At 44.1% G+C, this 24491-nt stretch overlaps 1 protein-coding gene across 2 annotated transcripts in view; it reads left to right on the top strand.

Moving 5' to 3' along the window:
- The window catches only part of LOC102455426 (uncharacterized), a 112397-nt gene that overhangs the window by 72437 nt on the left and 15469 nt on the right, over nucleotides 1-24491 (top strand). For both annotated transcript variants that reach the window (XM_075930095.1, XM_075930096.1), the window contains 4 exons: nucleotides 1811-1850; nucleotides 3931-3982; nucleotides 9521-9629; nucleotides 21028-21111. In XM_075930095.1, the coding sequence (XP_075786210.1) occupies nucleotides 1811-1850; nucleotides 3931-3982; nucleotides 9521-9629; nucleotides 21028-21111 (285 nt within the window). The remainder of the gene's footprint in view (nucleotides 1-1810; nucleotides 1851-3930; nucleotides 3983-9520; nucleotides 9630-21027; nucleotides 21112-24491) is intronic.

Raw genomic sequence — 24491 nt, forward strand, 5'->3', positions numbered from 1 at the left:
CACTGCCCCACTGCAGGGCTGAAGCACATACGAAATCTGTTAGGCTGGGCCTTCAGAGACTTTGGTGTGGGAGGGGAAAGTGGGGAGCATCTTTCTCCTTCTCAGTTGGGGGCCACTTCTCACTTGTGTGCAGCCCTGACTAATTTTTCTGTGGGTCAGCAGCCTCTGCCCCAAAAAAGGTTCCCCATCCCTGTTTTAAAGGTATGTCTGCACTGCAGCTGGCAGCAAGCCTCTCAGCCCAGTTAAGCATATTTGTGCCAGTAGGATTTGCACTAGCCCATTAAAAGGAATTGTTTGGAGACTGGGCATAGATGGAGGCTGAGGCTAGCCACCTGAGCTTGGACCCATCCTACTCCTTGCACTTAATTTCTGCATCTACTACTTTTAGCCTGCTATCAGGAGCCCAGGTTGGGAAGCTTGCTCCCAGCTGCAGTGCAGACATACCTTAATTCATCTTACTAATGCTTTTCTGACTGATTTCTAGGTAAAACTGACCAGTAAAATGTTTCCCATATGATTATAATATACCAATGTTATGTATGCATGATGTCAGTCGTCCCAAAAATAAATAGCAAAAGTTATTCACCATTCTGTTCTCTCTCTCTCTCTTTCTGTGTGTTTGTATGTGTGTGTGTATCTATATATATATATATATATAGATACACACACACACACACACACACACACACACACACACACACACACACACACACAAATTCCTGTGGGACAACAGAGTGACATCATCATGTCATCTGCATCCTCATGCTGCCACTGCTACCCACCTCTATCCCCAGCCACTTGCTGAGGTCAGCCTCAGTGCTGTCCCCTCCGGCCATGGACTACTCCAGCTCCGGCTCATGCTTCACGCCCTGGGGGGCTGCGCTGCTGGGGAGGAGCTGCTGGAGATGGGTCCCCTCTGCCATCTGAGCCCAACCCTCCACTCCCCCAGCCATCCCACATCTCTTCTGCCATTTGAGCCTGACAGCTCCCTCACCCCACCCCCAGGCCATGCAGGAACTCCATAGCCATCCGAGCCCAACCCCCATCTCTCTGGGCCACGCCAGGTTCCCTCTGCCAGCCGAGCCCGACCCCTCCATTTCTCCCTCCCCCCCACAAACCGCACAAGGTCTCCTCCAACATCCGAGCCCAACCTCCTGACCCAGGCTCCCCCATGGCGTCTCTGCCATACAAGCCTGACCCCCTACACCCGCATGCCACAATGGGTTCTCTCTGTCATCCACACCCAACCCCCCACTGCCTCCAGGCTGCACCAGGTTGCCTCTGCCATCCAAGCCTGATCCCCTCCCTCATCCCCTCACTCCTTCCACCAAGACCCTGCACCTCCAGCCTGCTCCTGCTCCCTCCCCCCCAGCCAGACACCTACCCCCAGAGAGGGGGAGGTTGGCAAGCATAGCAAGCAAGGAGCACAGCCCCCTAGTTGTCATTAAAGGATAATTATTTGCATCACACAAACCACGGTTCAGTTCAGAATTATTTCTTTTTAATAAATGGTTTGTTCCTTTTCTATCCAACTTATATATGTGTTTGGGCTTTGAAAATAAATTAATATATATGACTAGGGACTTTCATAAATGTTTGTAAACCATTTCAGTTGTTTTTTGAAAACTCAATTTCTTTCGTCAACATCATGAAAGCATTTTGTTTCGTGTATCTTGTGTAACACAAATACTTCCCTAGAATATAGGGGAAGTAATAGGAAGTGTCCACGGTGTAGTAATATCTGAGCTACAGTTGTTTGGGAGGGGACTGTGTTAAGAAATTAACTTCTTTTGATTTATTTTCATTTTAGCACCTGGTCTTACTGCAGTTGTGGGAGGACGTCCGAGAGTGTAAGTTCGTTGATGACCTTTACTTGTTTTACTGTGTGCATAAAGTATTTTTTTTTTAAAGTCTAGTTGTGTCTTGCATTATATCTACTGCTGGTCACAAGATAACAGTCAAACTAGCAGACTTTTCTATGTGGTGATTGGATACGCTATATTTACCTCTGCTGAGACTTTATCCAGGGCCTTTGTGGCAACATCTCTACTAGGTGAGCCATAATGAAAACTGTGCTAACTGTTTCAGTTGCAATTGGCTCTTTATACCAGCTAAGAACTGTACTTAGATCATATATTCTTATAAAACAGTCTCATTTCCAGTCATAAGTTGAAAGCTATTAAGCAGATTAGCTTTAGAATAAATGTGAACATCCCCATGGCTATGTCTAGACTGCAAAGGAAAATTGGAAAAAGATACACAAATTGTGAACCGCAATTTGCATATCTTTTCCCACTCTTCTTTACTGGAAGAGGCTTTTCTGAAATTTGGCATGTCTACACGGGGCCAAATTTCGGAAAAACATCCTCTTTCGACACATTCTTCTCCTCATGCAATGAGGATTTCAGGGATGGTGATAGAACACATCTGTTTTTTTGGAAAATGTTCTGAAAAAGCAGACGCATTCCTTGGACACGGCATAGCTTTTTCGGGATACTTCTGGTATCCCGGAAAAGCTCTGTAGTCTAGACAGAGCCTATGAAATGGTTTTGGGTCAGTATTTTTTCATATTTGAAACTCTGATGATTGAAGTCATTGTTTTAAATGTACAAGCTCGTACATCTATTCTTACTCATGAGAACAGTTATATCTGTGAACAGTCACAGTAGTTACTCTTCGGGATGGTTAGGGTACTCTGATTGGACACTATTTTTATCTACCATAAACTTACTCTGAGCATATCTTTGGGCATGTTTGCACTGGGAAATTATTTCTAAATAAATTATTTCAATATAATAACTCCCGAAATACCTATTTCAAAATAGCATGTCTGCACTACAATAAGCCTCAAAATTAGCCTGAGGCATGCTCTCTTAAAGTGGATACACTACCTCGACTTAGAACCTCGGAAGCACTGGGGAGTAATTACTTTGAATGACTCTGGGGAGCAGTTATTTCAAAATAGCAACAGTGGAGTATCTGCACTACTGCTATTTCGAAATAACTATTTTGAAATAAGCATTATTTCTCGTGGAAAGCAAGAGTTATTTTGAAATAACCAGCCTGTTATTTTAAAATAACAGGCTTGGTAGTGTGGATGCTCTACTTTTTATTTCAAAATAACAAGTGTAGACCATGGTTTTGTGTCCGTTTTGCCTAACTATCTGCAAAATACAATACTGTATTGGATAGCTATTCAGAAGATGAATGAATTTGATTGGCTATCCTTGGTGTTATAAGCATATCAATTATATCATTTTAAGCTTCCTTGTTCCTTTTTCTTCCCTTTTTATTTCACTTTCTTAATAAGAAATAAGGATTTCAATCATATGGGCTACGTCTACACTGGCCCCTTTTCCGGAAGGGGCATGTAAATTTCAGCAGTCGTCGTAGGGAAATCCACGGGGGATTTAAATATCCCCCGCGGCATTTAAATAAAAATGTCCGCCGCTTTTTTCCGGCTTTTAAAAAAGCCGGAAAAGAGCGTCTACACTGGCCCCGATCCTCCGGAAAAAGTGCCCTTTTCCGGAGGCTCTTATTCCTACTTCAAACCATTTCCTACTTTGAAGTAGGAATAAGAGCCTCCGGAAAAGGGCACTTTTTCCGGAGGATCGGGGCCAGTGTAGACGCTCTTTTCTGGCTTTTTTAAAAGCCGGAAAAAAGCGGCGGACATTTTTATTTAAATGCCGCGGGGGATATTTAAATCCCCCGCGGATTTCCCTACGACGACTGCTGAAATTTACATGCCCCTTCCGGAAAAGGGGCCAGTGTAGACGTAGCCATGGAGTCACTGCGTATACCAAAAGAGCTCAGAAAAGCATTCTGATCATGGCTTTTAATTCCTATATTGTGGATTTTCAAATGGCGAACCTGACATTTTGCATTTGTTTCTATTTATATGAGTTATATCTGTTGCTTTGTTATGTCCAGGTCTTCAGTTCTGAAACCATTTTTCTTCCTTTATCCCAAAAGAAATGTCAAGGTAAGATCTGCTTCTTAAAAGGTGGGATCCTGTTTTAATTTAAGTTGATGGAAAGATAATATTGATTACACTAGAAACAGAATTGGGCCGTAAAGCTGCAAAATCTATTAGTAACTTTTATGAAAAGCAGTTGTTGTGACATAAAAAGTGCTACAGCCATCTATCATTAATTTTAAAATATTTCTTTTCTAGTGATTATTGAAATACTAGATTGCTCCAATAGGTTCTAGGACTCCTATCTTTTCATGTATACTGGAATGTAAAGAGAGTTTATGGGAGAGACAGTAATAAAAAATATTACCTCATTTACCTTGTCTCATATTCTGGGGTCAATACGGATACAGCAGCACTGCAAACAAGACAGTTATAAATACTAAATTATATTAACTTAAATTAGTGATCTTGTAAACGCAATGAACTGGGAATCCGGAGATCTGGATTCTAATCCTCTGTAATTTTGGGCAAATCTCTTAATCTGGTTGGGTCTGATTGTACTTCTATGAACACTGGTACAAATCAGGAGTGACTGATGGAAACAGTAGAGCTACACTGGTGTAAAACTTGTGTAAATGAAAGAAGAATCAGGCCCTTTATGTTTGAATTTCTCATTTGTACAAATGGGAACCTCACATGAGTGTTATAAGACTAAATAATGAATGTTTGTGAGAAACTCCACTCAGATGCTATAGTAATGAGTTCCATAGAAATGTTACTGAATAAAGGTCAAACTATATCCTATAGGTCCTGCTAGTTCACAATAAAAGTTTTCTTCAGCCTGTGGAGTTCATGTTCAGGTGACTGGACAGCATGATCTGAAGAATTAGAGCAAGTATGGAGTATGTCTATACTGGAGATGGAGGTATAATTGCTAGCACACTAAAAGTAGAAATGTAGCCACTGCAGTACAAGCAGTGAAAGAGACCAATTACATATTTCATATATACATAGCTTCAGACAGGCTCAGTCTTGGGGAAACTAACCCATTCTGCTTTTATGTCACCATTATTATACTTCTGTTTTGAGTGCTGTAACTCAATCAGAGTTAGCACAAATAGGTCTATACAAGATGGAAATCATCCCTTTAGCTCCTGTGTAGACATACTTGATCTGATATCTCTTTGGCTATGCTTCCACGTGTATGTAGTAAATGTAGGTCTTTGTTTGTAAGACCAGCCAGAACAGGAGATGGATCTTTTTTGTGAATATGGTGCATTTATTTTTCTAAGAAAATATTGGTATCTTGGCTCTTCAAATAAGAACTAATTCCTTTACCCTTTGGAGATTGAAGGCCAAACTGTGTATATTTCCTTCCTTCTCCTGATCATTTATTTGACTTACTCCTTAATTTTCAGCTGTTACTGAAATTTCATATTAAATTTCATGCTATAAATTTCATATTTCTATGGTGAGGTATTCTAAGTGATATAGCAGTTGATACAAAAGTTTCTTGACCTATCCAATATCAAGTGGAAGGCCAACAAATATTGTCTTTTGGCTAGAGTTTAAGCTCCACCATAATGGTCTTCTGAATGGTGTGAAGATGGGAAAGCTAGAAGAGATGAGCAAAGGCAGTGTATGAAAGGTGTTAAAAAGCAGAATAGAAATTGTGAAAAACGTTTTCAAAACAATTTAATTCATATTTTAAAGATTTGGCTGAAAGTAAACAATTTCTTGCCACGATAAAAATATTTTTCTTTAACAGAAGAGAAATGTCTTTTTCTAAATACTTACAAGCCAAATGTAACACACAAAGATGACAACAGAGTGTCAGGTTCATTGTCCTGATCCAGGGGTAACTGAGGAGACTGTTATGTGCAAATATTCTGAAAGGTGGTAAGAATTTTGAGACAAGGACCATGTCTATAAGTTTATATAGTATCTTGCACAATAGGGTCCAGATTCTAATTCGGGTTGGGGGAGGGTTATTTCTTCAATATGAAATGAATAGTCATTTAAAACATTGTAAGCCATTTTTGATCTGCAATAGCAGAAAAAGGAGCAGGCTGTTTTCCCATTTGGTCACTTTGTATGAATTATGGCTTGATTTGATAAACAAGTAGTCCAGTACAGTATATGCTTCTGCTAGAAATTAAGTTTTACATTACTGTTAATACAGCTGAAGATATTTTAACAAATAGCTTGTTATTGACAAATTAGATGTACAATAGACCTTATCTTATTACTGTTTTTATTGATCAGATTAAACCTGAAATTGTTAAATATTTTCCAGGCTTAGTAAAATGACTATATAGCAGTGAAGGAAAAGCAACAACTTTCTACTTCATTTTCCGTAGAATAGAGCATTTAAAAAACCTTATTCATTCAGCCCATCTCTTGTACATTCTCAATTTGATACATTGATAGGTTTAACCAGTGACTAAATGTGACCTACCATTATTGTCTGGGGACACCAAAAAGAGGACTGAAGACACTTGATATGGATTTTAATCAGGTGTCAACTTTATTAGATAGATGTGTGGGACTACGTTGCAGACAAATCCATGTTTATTCAAATCAGTATTCAGGGCTTAATTTTCTGCCCAGGTCCCCCCGGCCAGCCCATGGCTTGCATCTTCAGCATTTGCCCTACAAAGGGAAGTATTATGTGAAGAGATTTTTTAATTTCTTAATGTTGCTACAAAAAATTCTCTTGTTTTGTGCTCAATAAATTAGTTTTTGTTTCCTTTTTTGGTGAAAATGAAGGATTATTTTCTTGCTTATTTTTCTGCTCATATATAGTTGTTCCAGCTGAGCAGACAGATACCCTAAGGCTACGTCTACACTGGCATGATTTTCCGAAAATGCTTTTAACGGAAAAGTTTTCCGTTAAAAGCATTTTTGGAAAAGCACGTCTAGATTGGCAGGATGCTTTTTTGCAAAAGCACTTTTTGCGGAAAAGCATCCATGGCCAATTTAGACGCGCTTTTCCGCAAAAAAGCCCCGATCGCCATTTTTGTAATCGGGGCTTTTTTGTGAAAAACAGTATTGTGCTGTCTACACTGGCCCTTTTGCGCAAAAGTCTTTCAGAAAAAGACTTTTGCCCAAACAGGAGCAGCATAGTATTTCCAGAAAAGCACTGACGATCTTACATGAGATTGTTAGTGCTTTTCCGGAAATTCAAGCGGCCAGTGTAGACAGCTGGCAAGTTTTTCCGCAAAAGCAGATGATTTTTCACAATCTCACAGCCTAAGAGATTGACCCTCAGCCCCACACTGCACAACACTTTTTATTTGTGTGGCACATTGCACTATGCACATGTTAGATGCAGGGACAAAAACAAACTTTTCCCACTGGGACAGAAAGTGGAAGGCACTTTTCTTGGAGCATCTCCTGCGTGCAACAGGAGACTGTCACTGAAATAATGGAGTGAAATGTTGGTATAGAACAACAGACAAAAAGCATGTGGCTAACTACTTAGATTGACTCTGTAATTTTACATTCATTTAAAAATAAGAACAGTGGAAGCATTTGTCAATATAATTTTAAAAAGAACTCACCAAAATTCCAGCAAAAATATCTAAGACAAGAATAGTTTTTCCACAGTATTTTACTATTTATGATTTCTTGAGTTATGCTATAGAGATCTTTTAAAAGTTAACAAATTTGTATATGCTGCCACAAACTGACTAGGTTGTGTCTACACTGGCCACTTATTCCAGAAAAGCAGCTGCTTTTCCGGAATAACTTGCCAGCTGTCTACACTGGCTGCTTGCTTTTCCGGAAAAGCAATGACGATCTAATGTAAAATTGTCATTGTTTTTCCGGAAAAACTATGCTGCTCCCATTCGGGCAAAAGTCATTTTCCGGAAAAACTGTTCCGGAAAAGGGCCAGTGTAGACAGCCCAGTAGTCTTTTCCGCAAAAAAGCCCCGATCGCAAAAATGACGATCGGGGCTTTTTTGCGGAAAAGCGCGTCTACATTGGCCACGGACGCTTTTCCGGAAAAACCGCTTTTCCAGAAAAGCATCCTGCCAATGTAGATGCTCTTTTTCCGGAAATACTTATAACGGAAAACTGTTCCGTTTTAAGCATTTCCGGAAAAGGGTGCCAGCGTAGACGTAGCCACTACAGTATTGCTTACCAGGCAATACTCTTGTGCTTTTCAGACCAACGGTAGGAGCTCTCCTATGACATAGTGAAACAAAAAAAAATAGATAATGTTAATTGGTGTACCCTAGCAAACTTTTTTCAGTCTGCCGTGGTTGGTTTCCACTCATGAGACAATGAGTTCCAGTCATGAGACAATCAGTTTTTACATCACACTTAAATTAGAGCACCAAACAAAGTTGTCTCGAGTTTCCTGGGAGTTTCTCCTTTTCATGTTCTGTTCACACAAGGTAAACCAATACGAGTATTTATATTTCACTTCTGCTTTAATCTCAACATGAAGAAAATCCAGCATCTCTCTCTTCCAGTACCTCAGCACTCTTTCTTCTGACTCTAGAAAGTCATACCTGCCTAATGATTCAGGGAAGGAGAGGGAACTTGTCCCCAGAAAGAATTAAAAGAGAAATTACTCTGTTCATATGCAAAAAGCTATATTGTAGAATATGGAGGCAAGGCTATAAATTTTCAGGCTTCAAGGACTAAACCAACCATTAACTTCAAGGGGCTAATAAGAATATGTCCTTTATCAGTATTGTAATTGTCCATTATGATACTTCTTTCACTTTCCGCTGAAGCATATGGTACAATATCTAGGGCAGTGGTCCCCAACCTTTTGAGGTTGTCGGGCGCCAGGGGGCATGGCCGTTTGCCCGCCGGGCGCCAGGGGGCGGGGACACTAGGGCGCCCGGGGGCGGCCCCCCCCTTGCCGCTCGCCCCCCCAGCTGCTCGCCTGGGGGTGGCCCCCCCCAGCTGCACGCCCGGGGGCGGGGCCCCCCCATAGCCACGCGCCCGGGGCCGGCACTCCCCCCCTTCCGCCGAGTGCCGCGCGCCCGGCGCTCCCCCCCTCCCGCCGAGTGCCGCGCGCCCGGGGCCGGCACTCCCCCCCTCCCGCCGAGTGCCGCGCGCCCGGGGCCGGCGCTCCCCCCCTCCCGCCGAGTGCCGCGCGCCCGGGGCCGGCACTCCCCCCGCCGCGCGCCCGGGGCCGGCGCTCCTCCCCCCCACCGCGTGCCCGGGGCCGGCGCCCGCCCCCGCCGAGTGCCACGCGCCCGGCGCTCCCCCCGCCAAGCGTGCTCCCCCCGCAAGCACTCGTGCGCCATGTGCCCGGGGCCAGGCCAGCCCCGAGCACCTGGCGGGCGCATTGAAATGCCCCCACGGGCGCCATGGCGCCCGCGGGCACCATGTTGGGGACCACGGATCTAGGGTATCAACTAGATGGAGCCTTTCTTTTTACTGGTAAGGTACCTTCTATATTCCTAGATTAAAATAAGCCATAAAGTCCATCAGATTTTGCAGATTGGTTTTAGGAGATTGGTTTTGAAGATTGGATTTAGGAGCAGGGAATTATAAAGCAGAAATTTTAATAAAATCGTCATGCATAATACTGAATTACTTTTTCTGTAATTTAATAGTTTAAAAATGGGTGTTTTTTCAGATCAACATTTTTTTGAATGGGCAGCATGTTGAAACATTTCAGGAAGATCTTACATTTACATCAGATGAAATTGTTTCAGTTGATTCACCAAAGAATGATGAATTAAAAGGTATGTTTGTCTTTAATATCACTACTTTTTTTCTCTCTAGCTATTATTTATACTTGATATTCATTTTTGTCTCTGTGTAAACCTCAGTGTCATGAGAAACACTTGCATAATATTTTTCATTTGTGTAGCACGTTGCTCTATGCACGTTAGATGCAGGGACAAAAACTTTTTCCTCTGGGGACAGACAGTGGAAAGCACTTCTCTTGGAGCCTCTCCTGCTTGCAACAGAAGATTGTTACTGAAATGGTGGAGCAAAATGATGCCATACAACGGGCAAAAAGCCATGTGGCTAACTATTCAGATTGATTCTATGGGTGCATCTACGCAGCACTCTTAGCTCCAAATAAGCTACACGATTTGTGCTACGCAAATTGCGTAGCTTACTTCGATTGCATTTTGAAATAGCTTATTTTGTAATTTGGCACTGTCTACATAGTGCCAAATTTCAAAATAATGCACTATTCCAAAATTCCCCTTAACCCTCATAGAATGGGGTTACCCAGGATGTTGGAATAAGCCGCCCATTATTTTGAAATCTCTTTCAAAATAACGGACTGCTTCAGTAGCTATTTTGGGATACTTTTGGTAACCCAAAATAACTCCGCAGCGTAGATGTACCTTATAAGAGTTAGGGATGTTAGATATCAGGTTATTGAATAGTCGTGTACCCAAAAGAATTCTTATTGGTTACACAACTATTCAATAGTCCCCAGAGGCAGGACAGGCAGCCAGTGCCCTTCAGCCCCACTCCCGGGGAGTCCCCTTCCACCCTGCACTGCTGCCTCTTATACAGGGTGCCTCTGTGCAGGTTGGCAGCTGTCCCTCTTCACGGGAGTCCGAGCTTCCAGCAGAAAGAGGCTGCTGGGAGGAGGGGTGTGGGAGACTGCCATGAAGCAGCCTCTGTCCACGGTGACCCAGACTGGCCATGGTAGAGGCTGGTCCCCAGCAGCAGTCCCTGTCCGAAGGAAGCTCAGAGCCACTCTCCCCCCCTCCCCGTGGATAGGGTCTGCTGCCGAGGACCAGCCTCTGTCTGCAGGGAGCTTGGAACCTCCCTGGACAGAGGTTGCTTCACAGCAGCCTCGTCTGTCCCCACTGCCTATGATAGAGGCAGCAGCGGGTGGGGGGAAGGCAGCACCACAGAACCAGTGCTGGGGAGAACTGGCTTTTAACCTGGCTCTCCCCAACACTGGCTCCTGCTTTCTTCCCCCTTTGCTGCCTCTGATACAGAGGGAGCAAGGGGGGGGGGGGGATTTGTGTAGTCAATAAGATTAAATGCTAGGCCTAGGCATATGATTAATCGTATAGTAATAATACAGTCGAGCCATGCAATATAGGCTTTAGCATATGCTAGCCACTCGAGCACGAGTACACTTGTGGGCCCTGTGGTGCTACAGCTTCATTACTATGATCACTTGAGCTAGCTAAATCAAAGCTAGCTCAGTTATGTCTACTTCAGTTTCAGTTACACCTCCTAATTACAGTGTAGACATACTCTGTTATACGCCTCTCATCACAGGTTAATGAACAAAATACACACCTGGCTTCTCTATATGAAGTCCTCTGTTTCAGAAAGAAGCCAAACAGAATGGAAAATAAAACAAATGTTTGTATCATTAATTTTCATTCATAATTTGACCTGAGAATTTATATATTTGAAAAAGAATGGAAATTTACTTTCCTTTATTCTCCCAAACTTCTTATACTCCTACTAATAATACCTAGGTCTCATATGGCATTTTTAACTGTAGATCTCAAAGCCCTGCTACGATTACTAGTCTGCTTTTTACTTTTACATACATTTACTAAGCTGAATATTGTCTAGACATTGACATTTTACCTGCATAGTAATAATTGCAGTAAATCATCAGCAAGATATTCCCAAGATATCCCATGCTTCTTTTGCTTCACTGCTGAGCAGTGTCCATTCTGGATTTTTTCTCTCTGTGCATTGAGATGCATAGCGGAAGCCAGCCTGGTTCAATTTTTTTTAAATCTGAGGCACAGCTGATAGAAGGGGGCCTGGCTGGCTTGGCATGCAAATAAGAGGACACAATCATTTTGGTAATTGTAAATATTAACTCCCAACAACAACATATCTTTCCTGTCCAGAAGACTAGGAAATTCATGAGTAACAAACTGTTGAAGCAAAACTGCCTTCGCATTATGGTATGTCATCCCCTTGCAGAATGCTGAATTGAACAACTTCCGAAAACCAAGAAACAGAGCATTGCCTGCCTATATAATTGTAACTCTGCCCTCTTTCAGCAGTTTAGTACCCCCCTGTAACACCTGCACCTTTGCTCTGCCAATCCCACAGTTGTGGAAATGCACAATCTCTTCACCTCCTTTTACCACCCCATTCACTGCCACCTACAGGATTCCATTCACCATTACAGGAGGAATAGGAACAAAAAATGCTCATATCACCTTTTCTTTGTCCTCTTAAGTCCAGTTCTCCTGTTCCAATCCAGGTGTGCCCTAGTTTGGTGAAATGAGGATGGTGTGGTGGGAGTTACAATGACAGAGAACCCAAAGATGTGGAAATTCAGAATCCAGAGAGAGAATAAATCCAGAGAGGGGGATTCAGAAGAATAGCTGCACAAGGCTGCATGCTTCAGGGAAGGATGCCCTTGAAAGAAGTAGTAGTGAGAGTTCTCTGGCTGAGGCTAGGAGCTAGATCAGGCTGGTGGATGCAGAAGGCAGGAAGGCAGTCAGGGGATCTCTAGCAAACTTCCCCAGGCCACAGAGCCATGACCCAAAGGGATAGCCAGAGAGGGCAGAAGGTTGGGAAATGATGGTGAGGTGAACTACCTGATGTCTCCAGGAGAAAGCTTAGAAGCACACCTGAGAATTTAAAAAGGGTGAAAAGTGCCCCAGCTGGAGGGGCTAAGGAAAGGAATGAAAGATGCCAAATCACATTTGAAAGGTGAGAGAGTAAAAGATGCCAGAGCCATACCTGGAAAGTCTAAATAGGGTGACCAGTGCTGGAGCTGTACTAGAGAATGGTGAGAGACACTGGACACATAATCAATATGTTGATGAATTATTGGGACTTCAGAGAGGTCATGTACTATTTAGACTGTTCTGGGGAATTCTGAATTATGATTGTGGGACTTCTGTAAATAAATTACCCCCAAAAATGCTGGTTGTACTTGAAAACTTGCATAGAATTACTGTGGACTCTGGAAGAAAGGGGAAACGGAGACAGGTTTATCTGTTGTACTGCAGCTTGCCACAGAAGAATGTAGGCAGGTGATCAGCCTATGGGAAGATGGAAACTGTGAGTTCCTAGAAGTTGGAAAGGACCACTATGAAGCCATACCATGTCAGAAAAACACAGGGTTCACAGTAAACCAATTTCTATGTTCCTATAAAAAGCTTTAAGGGGAATGCCAAAAATATTCTAGGAGGGCAATGCAGTGGCTGAACCTGACCTATCTCTCACCAAGACAAAACTTTCCATAAAAATAAATATATTTAGTGAATTAGGGTTCAGAGCTAAAACTGATGAGAATCAGTGTTACTAAGAATCATAGTGATGGGTTACTAGTTAAGCTAAAAATAACAATTAGCTGGAAGCTGAAAGCTTTTCATAGACTATTTACCGACAAAATTGAACACCACATTTTAATAATGTACAATAGATCCCAGTATGCCCTTCAGACAGGGCCACTGATAGGAGGAAGGGGGAAGCAAAGGGAGCAGCTGCCCTGAGGCCTGATAATTTAAAAGGGTCTGGGGTTCCCGGCTGCCATCCATCCTGCCTTTTGGTCAGTTCAGGATTTTCATTATTTCAGGTCTGCCCACCAGAGAAATATAAGATATTCTATCAAGCTGCAGAGCAGTATGTTTTCAGATATTCTTAACTTTTAGATTTCATGTTAGAATTGGTTTTTTTCTTCAAAACAGTTAAAAGAAAATATTGAAGTACAGATCTGCCAGGATGTTTAGAGATATGGCGGGTATTAGGTTTAAATTAGGTGGCAGCAGTATTCTCAAAACTGGCCAAAATGTTTTGTGGAATTGTAGCAGGAATAGATTAGGTGATTCTTAGGAGCACACTACAGCTGCATCTAGATTGGCACTTTTTGCGGAAAAGCGTCTGTGCCAATCTAGACGCGCTTTTCCGCAAAAAAAGCCCCAATCGCCATTTTCGTGATCGGGGCTTTTTTGCGGAAAACAAATCTGAGCTATCTACACTGGCCCTTTTGCGCAAAACCTTTGCGCAAAAGGGACTTTTGCCTGAACAGGAGCAGAATAGTATTTCCGCAAGAAGCACTGATTTCTTACAGTAGGAAGTCAGTGCTTTTGCGGAAATTCAAGCGGCCAGTGTAGACAGCTGGCAAGTTTTTCCGAAAAAGCGGCTTATTTTCCAGAAAAACTGGCCAGTCTAGACACAGCCTACTTGTATATGACAGTGCCTGAGAAAGATGGCAGGATTGAAAGTCAATGAGAGTTTAGTACCTAATAGTGATTTGTGCCTTTAAAATGGCCCCTGTATTTATTATAATATCCTTTTGATCAGACGCTTTTTAGTATTTAGTTATTTATAAGTAACGTAGAACCAAATTATGCGCTTGGAACTCTCCTTTAAATCAGCTTCAAATTCTAATCTGAGTGCAGAATTTGGCTTATAGCTGGGGCTTCCAGGGAGAGTTTAATTAAGATTGGGAAATAGCAACTTGATCTAATTAGGAAACAAGAAGCTATCACCATAATCGGTAATTGCTGGCAATCTATTATGTCCCCAGATTGTTAATGTTATATCTTAATGAAATTCATTGCTTTTAATTGTCATCTCAGGATCATGGCTCCTGGGATATCTGACTTCAAACATTTAAGTGCTAAATCCTGCCATCTTATTCAAGCAAAACTGCCATTTACTTCTCAATAAGGAAGTTCAGTCTCAGTTTTTCCTTTGAGTAAGAACTGTAAGATTTGTCCCTTTATCCATAAACTATTTTCTAAAAGTGGTTAAAGGTTTACCTACTTCTGAGGCTTTAAATTGTAATAATTATGTATAAAACTTAGACCAGTAGAGCAGATTCTGAAGGGAATAGCTTTAGCTGCCTTTTTTCTGTCAGCATTGAGCAAGGAGATGAGAGAAGTATTTTTCTTATGTTGCTCAGTTATCTTGAGTGTGAGGGACTGCTAGTTGTCTTTGAATTAATAGATAAGGGAAATATGTGAAAATGGATTTCAGCAATGCTACTTGCTGTGGCTCTGGCTGGGTGGAATGGGAATTCATCATTTGTCCTAGGTTCAGAGAGAATGCTTCTTTTGGGAGTTTTTTCTGAGAAGTTTATGAAATAAATAACAATTTATTGATAAATAGATGAGGGGATACATTAATTTGGCTAATATTCAGTGGAAATACCAGAACATTTTCTAGTTCTGTTTGGTTTGAAGAGACATTGTCAAAGTCTTTATTTACATAAAATATTGATTGATGGAATACTGCAGTTACCAAACATGCAGTAAATAAGTTAAAAACGGTGATATTTTAATTTTTAAAGGAACACTATGCTCAGTGTTCTTTACCAACTATGAAAAACATACAGATGACTACAAGTGGGATGACTCATGGAATAGCAGATCCAACCAAAATAAATGGAGAGCTTTGAGAGGGGACCTAAGGTCAGACTACTTATCTTGTGAGCAGATAGTCTGCAGACCAGGGAGACGGGGAGCAAAGCGGTGGAGGACCCGGGGCCGGACCCACGGCACTTCCAGCTGATCTGGAAGCGGCCGCGGGTCCGGCCCCGGGTCCTCCGCCGCTTTGCTCCCCGTCTCCCTGGTCTGCTGGCTCCCCCAGCAGACCAGGGAGACGGGGAGCAGCTTTTCTCGCCCCGGAGGAGGCGGGTGGCGGGACCAGGCGTCCCGCCGCTCCAGTCCTCCCGGGCAAGAAAAATCCCCGTTCGTAACTGCGGATCCGACATAAGTCGGATCCGCGTAACTCGGGGACTGCCTGTACTACAAACCTAATATAGATGAGCTTAAGCCAGTTTAAACACATTTAAGCTTATTGCACTGGCATAAAGGAATACTACTGTAACAAGAATGATTTTAAATTTACTTTGCTACACCAGTGCAAATGTGTATATAGCCAAGCCCAAGGCTGCATAAAATTCTCTGATTGCAAATTTAGGTCACTGCACCTTAGTATCTGCCTTTCTGTTCTCCTTGTCTCGATCAATAGAACTAACAATATGTAGCATCTAGGAAATGTAATGTAAATGGTTGTGTTTTCAAGTAGTGATGTATATTATAGCCTGTGCAAGTACTAATGGCTACAGTTAAGGTTGCCCAGTGTTTTTCATTAGAAGACCCTGTAAGCAGTTGTTTTTGACTTTGCCAGAGTTTAATTAATGGGGCTAAAATGAGTCATACTGTGTCTCTGCTTCAGATTGATTTATGTTGGGAGTGGGAGGATTAACACAGCTGTGTAGATGTACCCAAAGAGTGGAGCTGAAAGTGTGTTTTAATAGCCAACCCTCTCAAAAAATATTACATCTTTAGTGTAAAAAAACCTTAAATGGTAGAAAGTCTAGAAATGACCATTTAAGGTAGCCAACCATTTTCCCATATCCATTAATCTTCTCAGTCATTCATTTTTATTCCAACTGACTCTCACCTTTTTTGAAAGGAAAACATTTCACATATACTATCATAAGAAAACATATACAATATTTTTGGTTGTCTCTCGGGAGCCGAGGAAGACATGTTGTGCATTTCATTTGTGGAGACGCATGTGGCTCCGGAGCCCAAAGGTCGAAGCACACATTCAGCTACAAATAGGGCATGGGACACCGGTTGTCAGGACAAGAGAGAACACAGCTCTATGTCGTCTTTCATGTGCAGCTGCGAGGTGTTGGCGGCAGTCGTCCTCAAACTTTGTCACTGCTTTTCTCTTAAGGGAACGCCAATTAGTCCTGTCTGCAGCAGCCAGTTCAAATTGTTGAGGTTGAAGGCCAGTCCACTGCAAGTTGGTCTTCAAGGTTATCCTTATACCTCTTCCTCGGGCGTCCCTGTTTGCGACTACTATGTACCAGCTCCCTGTAGAACAGCTGCCTTGGGATCCTGCTTCCGTCCATGTGGAGAACATGGCCAGACCATCGAAGCTGGATCTGGAGGATTTTGGCTTCAATGCTTGTGGAACTAGTTCTATCAAGCACTTCTTGATTAGTAAATCGGTCCTGCCAGTGTACTCGCATGATTGATCATAGGGAGCACATGTGGAACTGCTCCATCTGCTTGATGTGCCTACAGTACAGGGTCCATGTTTCACAGCCATACAGGAGAGAGGTGAGGACCACGGCATTATATACCTTGAGTTTAGTTGACAGGCGAATATATTTGTGCTGAAGAACTTTAATATGCAGTCTCCCAAGTGCCTGACTGGCTTTCTGGATCCTCGCTGTAATCTCTTTGCCAAGGGATCCATTACTTGATACTGTGCTCCAAGATACTTAAAGTGTCCACTACCTTTAGTTGTGTACCATCAATAGTGATATATGGCTGTGGAGGAGCACTGTTTGGTGCAGGCTGGAAGAGGACTTCTGTCTTTCCAAGGCTAATTGTGAGACCGAATAGTTTAGATGCTTCAGAGAATCTGTTAATGATGGTCTGCAGGTGGTCCTCTTGGTGTGCCATAAGGGCGCACTCATCAGCAAACAGTGCTTTGGTGATAAGTCTCTCCAGTGTCTTGGTCTTTGCAGTAAGGCATCTCAAATCAAACAGTGAACCATCCAAACGGTATCTGATGTAAATACCAAGTTCTAAGTCTCTGATAGCATGCATGAGGACTTGAGCAAAGAACAGGTTAAAAAGCACCGGGGCGAGTATGCAGCCCTGCTTCATGCCATTGGAGATGTTGAATTTCTCAGATGGCACACCATCCGAGAGTACCTCCCCTTTCATGTCATCGTGAAACAGCTTGATGAGTGAGATGAACTTTGTTGGGCAACCCAGCTTCCTGAGGATTATCCACAATGCATCTCTGTTAACCGTGTCGAATGCCTTCGTCAGATCAATGAAGACAGAGCAGAAGTTCATATCCTGCTCAAGGCACTTCTCTTGAACCTGTCTCATTAAGAAGATCATATTGACAGTACTGCGATTAGGGCGGAACCACATTGTGACTCAGGGAGACTCACTTCTGAAACTATCGAAATCAGCCTGTTCAGGATGATGTGGGCAAAGATTTTCCCAGCAACGGAAAGCAGCGAGATACCTCTGTAGTTCCCGCAATCGGCTCTTGCACCCTTATTCTTGTACAGAGCAACTATCACAGCATCACGGAGGTCAGATGGCATTTCTTCCTCTTCCCAAATACTGGTCAAGACATTATGAAAAACCTTAAGTGACTCCTCATTAAATGCCTTGTACAGTTCTGTGGGAATTCCATCCTTGCCGGATGCCTTGCCACAATTCATCTGCCTGATGGCCTTTTTAACTTTGTCAATAAATGGAGGATCTCCCAGGTCTTCAAGGGTTGGCTTCTGAGGAATTTGTTCCAGTGCTGACTGATGGACTGATGATGGACGATTCAGGAGCTGATTGAAATACTCTTTCCATCGGTTATTAATGCCAGCCTTATTCCTAATCAATGTGGTTCTGTCTGCAGACAGCAAGGGGGCAAAGCCAGACTTGGAAGGACCAAAGACAGACTTGATGGAGCTGAAAAACTCCCTTGAGTTATTTAAGTCAGCATAGTGTTGCACCTCTTCAGCTTTCTTCTCCCACCACTGATAGTGCATTTTGCAGATTTCTTGCTGAGCCTGGGCCTCGAGAAACTTAAACCTGTCTTTCTTAGAGATGGAGCCTGGGTCATTCTGCCACTCCATAAATGCCTTGTTCTTCTTGGCAAGCAGGTCCTCAATAGCACTGTTATTCTCACCAAACCAGTCTTGATGTTTGCGTTTCTTGGGACCCAGCACTGACTTCACTGTCTCCATCACCATTTCTCTAAACTGGCTCCACTTCTGAATTGGACCTCCAATCAATGGTCTGTTGGCAGTCAACTTTTCATCAAGGCTTGACTGGAACTTGTGCAGATGAGAAGGCTGCTGGAGTCTGGCAATGTTAAAAGATTTTTGAATGAGCTTTGGGCGCTTTGGGTGATGCTGGGCGATGTGTATTTTGAAAATAGTGCGGACAAGCCTATGGTCAGTCGAGCACTCTGCTCCTCACATGGCTCTGGTGATAAGGACATCCCGAATATCACGCTGACAAACAATGACATAATCTATCATGTGCCATTGTTTCGATCTACAGTGCATCCAGGTAGTCTTGTATTTGTTTGCCATCCAGAACACTGTGTTTGTAATGAGGAGGTCATATTCTTCACATTTGCTCAACAGCAATAAGCTATTGCTGTTCATCTTACCAACACCATGTTTGCCTAACACTCCCTCCCATCGACTGAGGTCACAGCCAACTCGGGTGTTGAAGTATCCCAACAAAATCAACTTGTCGTTGGCCTGCACTGAGCACAGAATGGAACTGAGATCGATGTAGAACTGTTCAATTGACTCCTCTGTGCTGTTCACGGTGGGAGCATATGCACTGATGACTATTGCATGCCACTTGTGACGAAGGGGTAGGCATAGCTTCATGAGCCTCTCGTTAATACCGACAGGCAGGTCTGAAAGTTATTTCATCAGACTAGTCTTAATGGCCAGGCTGACTCCATGAATCCTGTCCTCATTTTGCGCTTTCCCTTTCCAGAAGAAGGTATAACCACTAGCTAGCTCAGTGAGAAATCCTTCTTCAGCCACTCAAGGCAGCGATATCAATACCATAGCGTGAAAGCTCTTTAGCGACTAAGGCTGTTCTCTGATGAGGTCTTATTGTGTCCTCACAGTCCATGAGCGTACGGATGTTCCATGCTCCCATTACCAACTTCTTTTTTTTGCACAACATAACCTGTGTGTGAAAAATATTATTGTAATGGGAATGCCTTTGCACAGAAATGATCCCACTCTCTCGGCCTCAGAAGTCGGAATCCAGTGGCACGAAAAAAAATCGTTACTTCTGGAGACTACCTAGGCTGCATTGGATGGCCATGTCACCTTAAATGCTCTGACATGCCCCACGCACTCCACAGTGCTCTGCTGCCACCCCTTCTCAGCCATTGAATCATAAGGATTTCCTCCGCCTGATCTGTTGAAGCAGTCTTTGCATGCTGGGCTGAGCAAGTCCCTAACTCACCGAGGGTTTCAGTCCCGTCAGTTACCCTCACCTGGTTTAGCCGGTCTCTCAAAGCCATTGCCCGGGGTGTGGCCATTGCTGCATGCAAAGCAACTACGTGGAGCCATAGGTGAGAGCTGGGTGCCGGTAAAAATCAGTACTACCATGCAACCCCATACACCACGTATATATATATATATATATATATATATACTATATTATTCACTAGAAAAAAAACCTTATTTCTTACACTATTAAAAGTATAACCTCTATAACTGGATCTTAGTGGAACTACTAGAGTCAGTACACAAAACACAAACATCTAAGACACCTACTACAGGTTGGATATCTCTTATCTGTCACCCTTGGGACCCGACTGATGCCGAACTAGGCAATTTGCCAGACTAGAAGTTCCCTGCCACAGCCCCCAGCCACCGACTCTGCCATCTCCGGTTGTGAGGGGGAGAAGCAGGGGGACTACCTCCAGCACCTGCCAAGCTGTCTGCTGGGTTGCTGGCCCCATTGCCGCTGCCGTGGACAGACTGCCTGCCCTGCTCCAGCAGCTCATACTGCCACAGGCTGTCTCATTCTCCGGCCCTGCACTACTGTGAGCTGCCAGGGGCTGGGGCTGGCCCTGATTGGGATGCCAGGGGCTGCTGAGGGCTCCGGTTCTAGCCCTGCGACAGCCACGGGCTTTGGCACTGCTTCCGCATGCTGTCCAGGGCTCTGGCCCCAAACTGTTGTGGGCTGCTAGGGTTCTGCCAGCCCCAGTCATGCTGTTGTAGGCTGCAAAGGGCTCGGGCTCCAGCCCCATGGCACCGCATAGGCTCTGGCCCCAGCCTGCGTTGCCATGGGCTGTCACTTGTCCGATTCTGCACTGCTGGGGTCTTCCCTAACCCGATCCCAGTGCTGCAGGCTGTGGGGAGCTGCTGGGGACAGCTGCCAGCTCCAGCCCCACTGCTGTGGACTGCTGGACACTGCCACGAGCCTTGTCCTCCTGCTTCAACCTGGCCCCTTCTGGATTGCCCTCCTGCCACTAGGCTACCAGGGATCTCTGATCCAGGAACATTAAGATGCTGCCAGACCATGGATGTTACGAGACTAGAAAATTCTGGTTTTGGCAAGTGCAACCTGTACATCAAAATGTACTATTGTTTAGTTATATATATTGTTAAATTGTATTAATTTATTTTGTATTTTTACACAGATCTGCCATGTGGTCCTCATACATATCGTTTAGAAGATCTTGCTTATACTAGAAGTGGAGACAAGGGCAACTCTGCAAACATAGGTATTTTTCTATTCTAATTTTTTATTGCAGGGGAGATTTGCAAAGGCACAAATGTCAATTGAAGTGCCTAATTCTTATAGACTTTCAGTGATAGGTCCTGAACTGTCATTTGTGCCTTGGAAAATCTCACATGTAAACAGATTCTTTTCTTACTATCTGGATGCTGAAAAGGAAGTAAATAAAGTATAGAATTGGAAGTGACCTCTAGAGGTCACCCTAACAGGACCTAGCATCACCTGGATTCATGGTCACCAACCAAGCGATCGCAATTGACTGGTTGATTGTGGTGCCCCTAAGGATCAATCCCCACAGCCAGCTGGCCAGGCTGCCCCTCTTTCATCCAGCTCAGCTGGAGTGCGGCGCAGCCTCAGCCAGGTGGCTGCCCTTCTTTGATCCAGCCCAGCTGGAGCACGGCACAGCCTGGGCAGGCTGAAAGCTGTGGCGTGCGAGGCTGCACCACGCTCCAGCTGAGCTGGATCAAAGAGGGGCAGCAGCTGCTCCTCTTCGTTAACTTGCTGGATGGGAGGGGGGAAGAGGTGCGCAGTGTGTCCCCACTCTTGCCTCCTGGTGTGGGAAGGGGCTGGATGGCTGGCTCACGTGGCATGCTGCTGCACTCGGCTGGGCTGTGTGTGGGTTCGGGAAGCCCCTTCCCCAGCGCCCCCCTGCGCCTGGCCTGGTTGAAGCCAGTCCTGGGCTGTTCCTGCCCCAGCCAGAGCACCACTGCCTGCAGGCAAAGGGCTGGACTGAGTAGGGAAGAGACTCTCTTCGCCCTCCTTGCCCCACAGCTGCTCCCTGGAGGCTGAGTCCCAGCGCTGCTGTCCTGCTGGTGAGTGCGCTGGGGGCACAGGGATGTGGAGGTTGGAGGGGGGTGACAGAGGATGTGGGGGCAGGATAGAATGGGGCATGAGGTGATGCAGGGGCTCAGGCTGTGGGGGCAAGATGGGAGGAGCAGGGGTTGTACTGAGGGGGATGGGGCGATGCAGGGGATCATGCTGGGGAATCTTGGGGTTGAGGGGAGTGAGGCTACAGCAGAACGAAGATGGGAGGGGAGATACAATTTTACTTTTCAGAAGCTTCACTTCGTTTTACTCACCACTTCTTTGCCTCATTCCCCAAGTAGCTATTTGGCTTCATTCTCACCCTTTCACTTTTTTCTGCATTACTGATCCAACTCCCTCCTGTCCCCAAACTCCCTCTCACACCCCCATCCCACACCCTCTCCTACCGCCAAACTCCCTTCCAGACTCTGCTCTCCTCACCCCCTCCTGTACCCTCCACCTCCTGCCCAGATCCTGCATCCCTATCCCTCTCACTGGCAGCCTGTCCCATACATTGAACCCCTTATTTTTGTCCCTACCCCAGGGTATGTCTACACTACCACCCTAGTTCGAAATAGGGTGGTTAATGTAGGCAACCGAAGTTGCGGGCTTCATTTGCATCTTGCCGGGCGCCGCCATTTTTAAAGCCCCGGTAGTTTGGACTCCGTGCCTGCGGCTAAACGCGGCACGGAGTAGGTAGTTCGGATTAGGCTCTCTAATCCGAACGACCGGTACACCTCGTTAGAGATTAGAGAGCCTAATCCGAACTACCTACTCCGTGCCACGTTTAGCCGCGGGCACGGAATCTGAACTACCGGGGCTTTAAAAATGGCGGCACCCGGCAAGATGCAAATGAAGCCAGGGATATTTAAATCCCGGGCTTCATTTGCAACTTCGGTTGCCTACATTAACCACCCTAGTTCAAACTAGGGTGGTAGTGTAGACATACCCCCAGAGCCTAAAGGGGTCCTCAAAATCCACTAACTTAGGAACCCCAGAAAAGAAATCCGGCCTGTGGAAAGCCCTGAACTTCAGTTCTCCCTGCCCCTTCTCCTTGCCCTATGGGGGCTAGAATGCCAGAATAGTGTGGTGTCTCGGTTTGGGGCCACATCAGTGAGGGTTGGGGGGTTTAGGAGGAGTATGTTTACTTGTGTGGTCCCCAACTGATTTTACTGTGGGTTAGTGGTCCCCGACCCAAAAAAAGGATCCCTACTACTGCCATAAATAAAGAAAACATTGAAATCTTATGTGTTAGACATAGGGTGTGTCTAAACTACATGGCTCCATCAATGGAGCCATGTAGATTAGGTTGATCGGCAGAGGGAAATGAAGCCGCGATTTAAATAATCGCTGCTTCATTTAAATTTAAATGGCTGCCGCGCTGAGCCAACAAACAGCTGATCAGCTGTTTGTCGGCTCAGCGCATTAGTCTGGACTCTCCCGCGCCGACCTGAAAGCCCTTTATCGACCTCCCCGTTATGCCTTGTAAGATGAGGTTTACTGGGAAGGTCGATAAAGGGCTTTCATGTCGACAGGGGAGCATCCAGACTGCCCTGATCTGCCGACAAACAGCTGATCGGCAGAGCGGGGCAACCATTTAAATTTAAATGAAGCCGCAATTATTTAAATCGCGGCTTCATTTCCCTTTGCTGAACAAACAAATCTACGTGGCTCCATCAACGGAGCCATGTAGTCTAGATGTACCCATAATGTTTTACTCTACTTAAAATAAAGTTTGATCAGCTAACATGAGAAAGTTAAAATGCTTAATCTGTTTAATAGTTTAAACAGCAGCATGAGCAAAATGGCTCAGGTGTAATTAATAAATTAATTTAATATTTTCCAGACTAAACTAACCCAATTCTTTCAGTCATTTCTTCCCTCATAGATTATGTTTTCTAGATCTTTAATTATTTTATTGCTCTTTTCTGTATCTTCTCCAATTTGTCCACATCTTTCCTGAAATGTGGCACCCAGTACTGGACACAGTACTCCAGTTTAGGCCTAATCAGTGTGGAGCAGAGCAGAAGAATTGCTTCTTGTTTCTTACAACATGCCTCATTATATATATCTACCCTGTGACGTTAGTACTAGTGTTCTCTTAATGAAATACGTTTGGTTCTCTGTTGTTTATTTTAAACATTCATTAGTGTATTAGCTGCTTAGTTAACTAAAACTTACCCAGTACGTGTTTAAATATAAAACACGTATAAAATACTTGTATATTTTATTGCCTTCTACCCCCAGAAATACACACACACTTTGTTAATAGAATGTTGTTGTTGCTGCAAGTCAAGCACTCTGTAAATGCCAGAACTAAGGTTGTCTGTGCACTCTTATTTCTATTCTCTTGAGCGTAGGCACTGTAATTATTGCTTATATGATTACATATTTTTCCCATACAGATCTATAAATTTTGTGTGTGTGTGTGTGTGTGTGTGTGTAAATTAAAATGTTAATAGTGTTTGGAAATCTAAATATATGTAAGGAATTGTTTTAATTACGTTTTGACATCAAAAGGTGTTTTGTGCTTGTGCTGCAAACTTATTATATTGATTAGTC

Source organism: Pelodiscus sinensis, chromosome 5 (genome assembly GCF_049634645.1).
Source record: "Pelodiscus sinensis isolate JC-2024 chromosome 5, ASM4963464v1, whole genome shotgun sequence".
Lineage (NCBI taxonomy): Eukaryota > Metazoa > Chordata > Testudines > Trionychidae > Pelodiscus > Pelodiscus sinensis.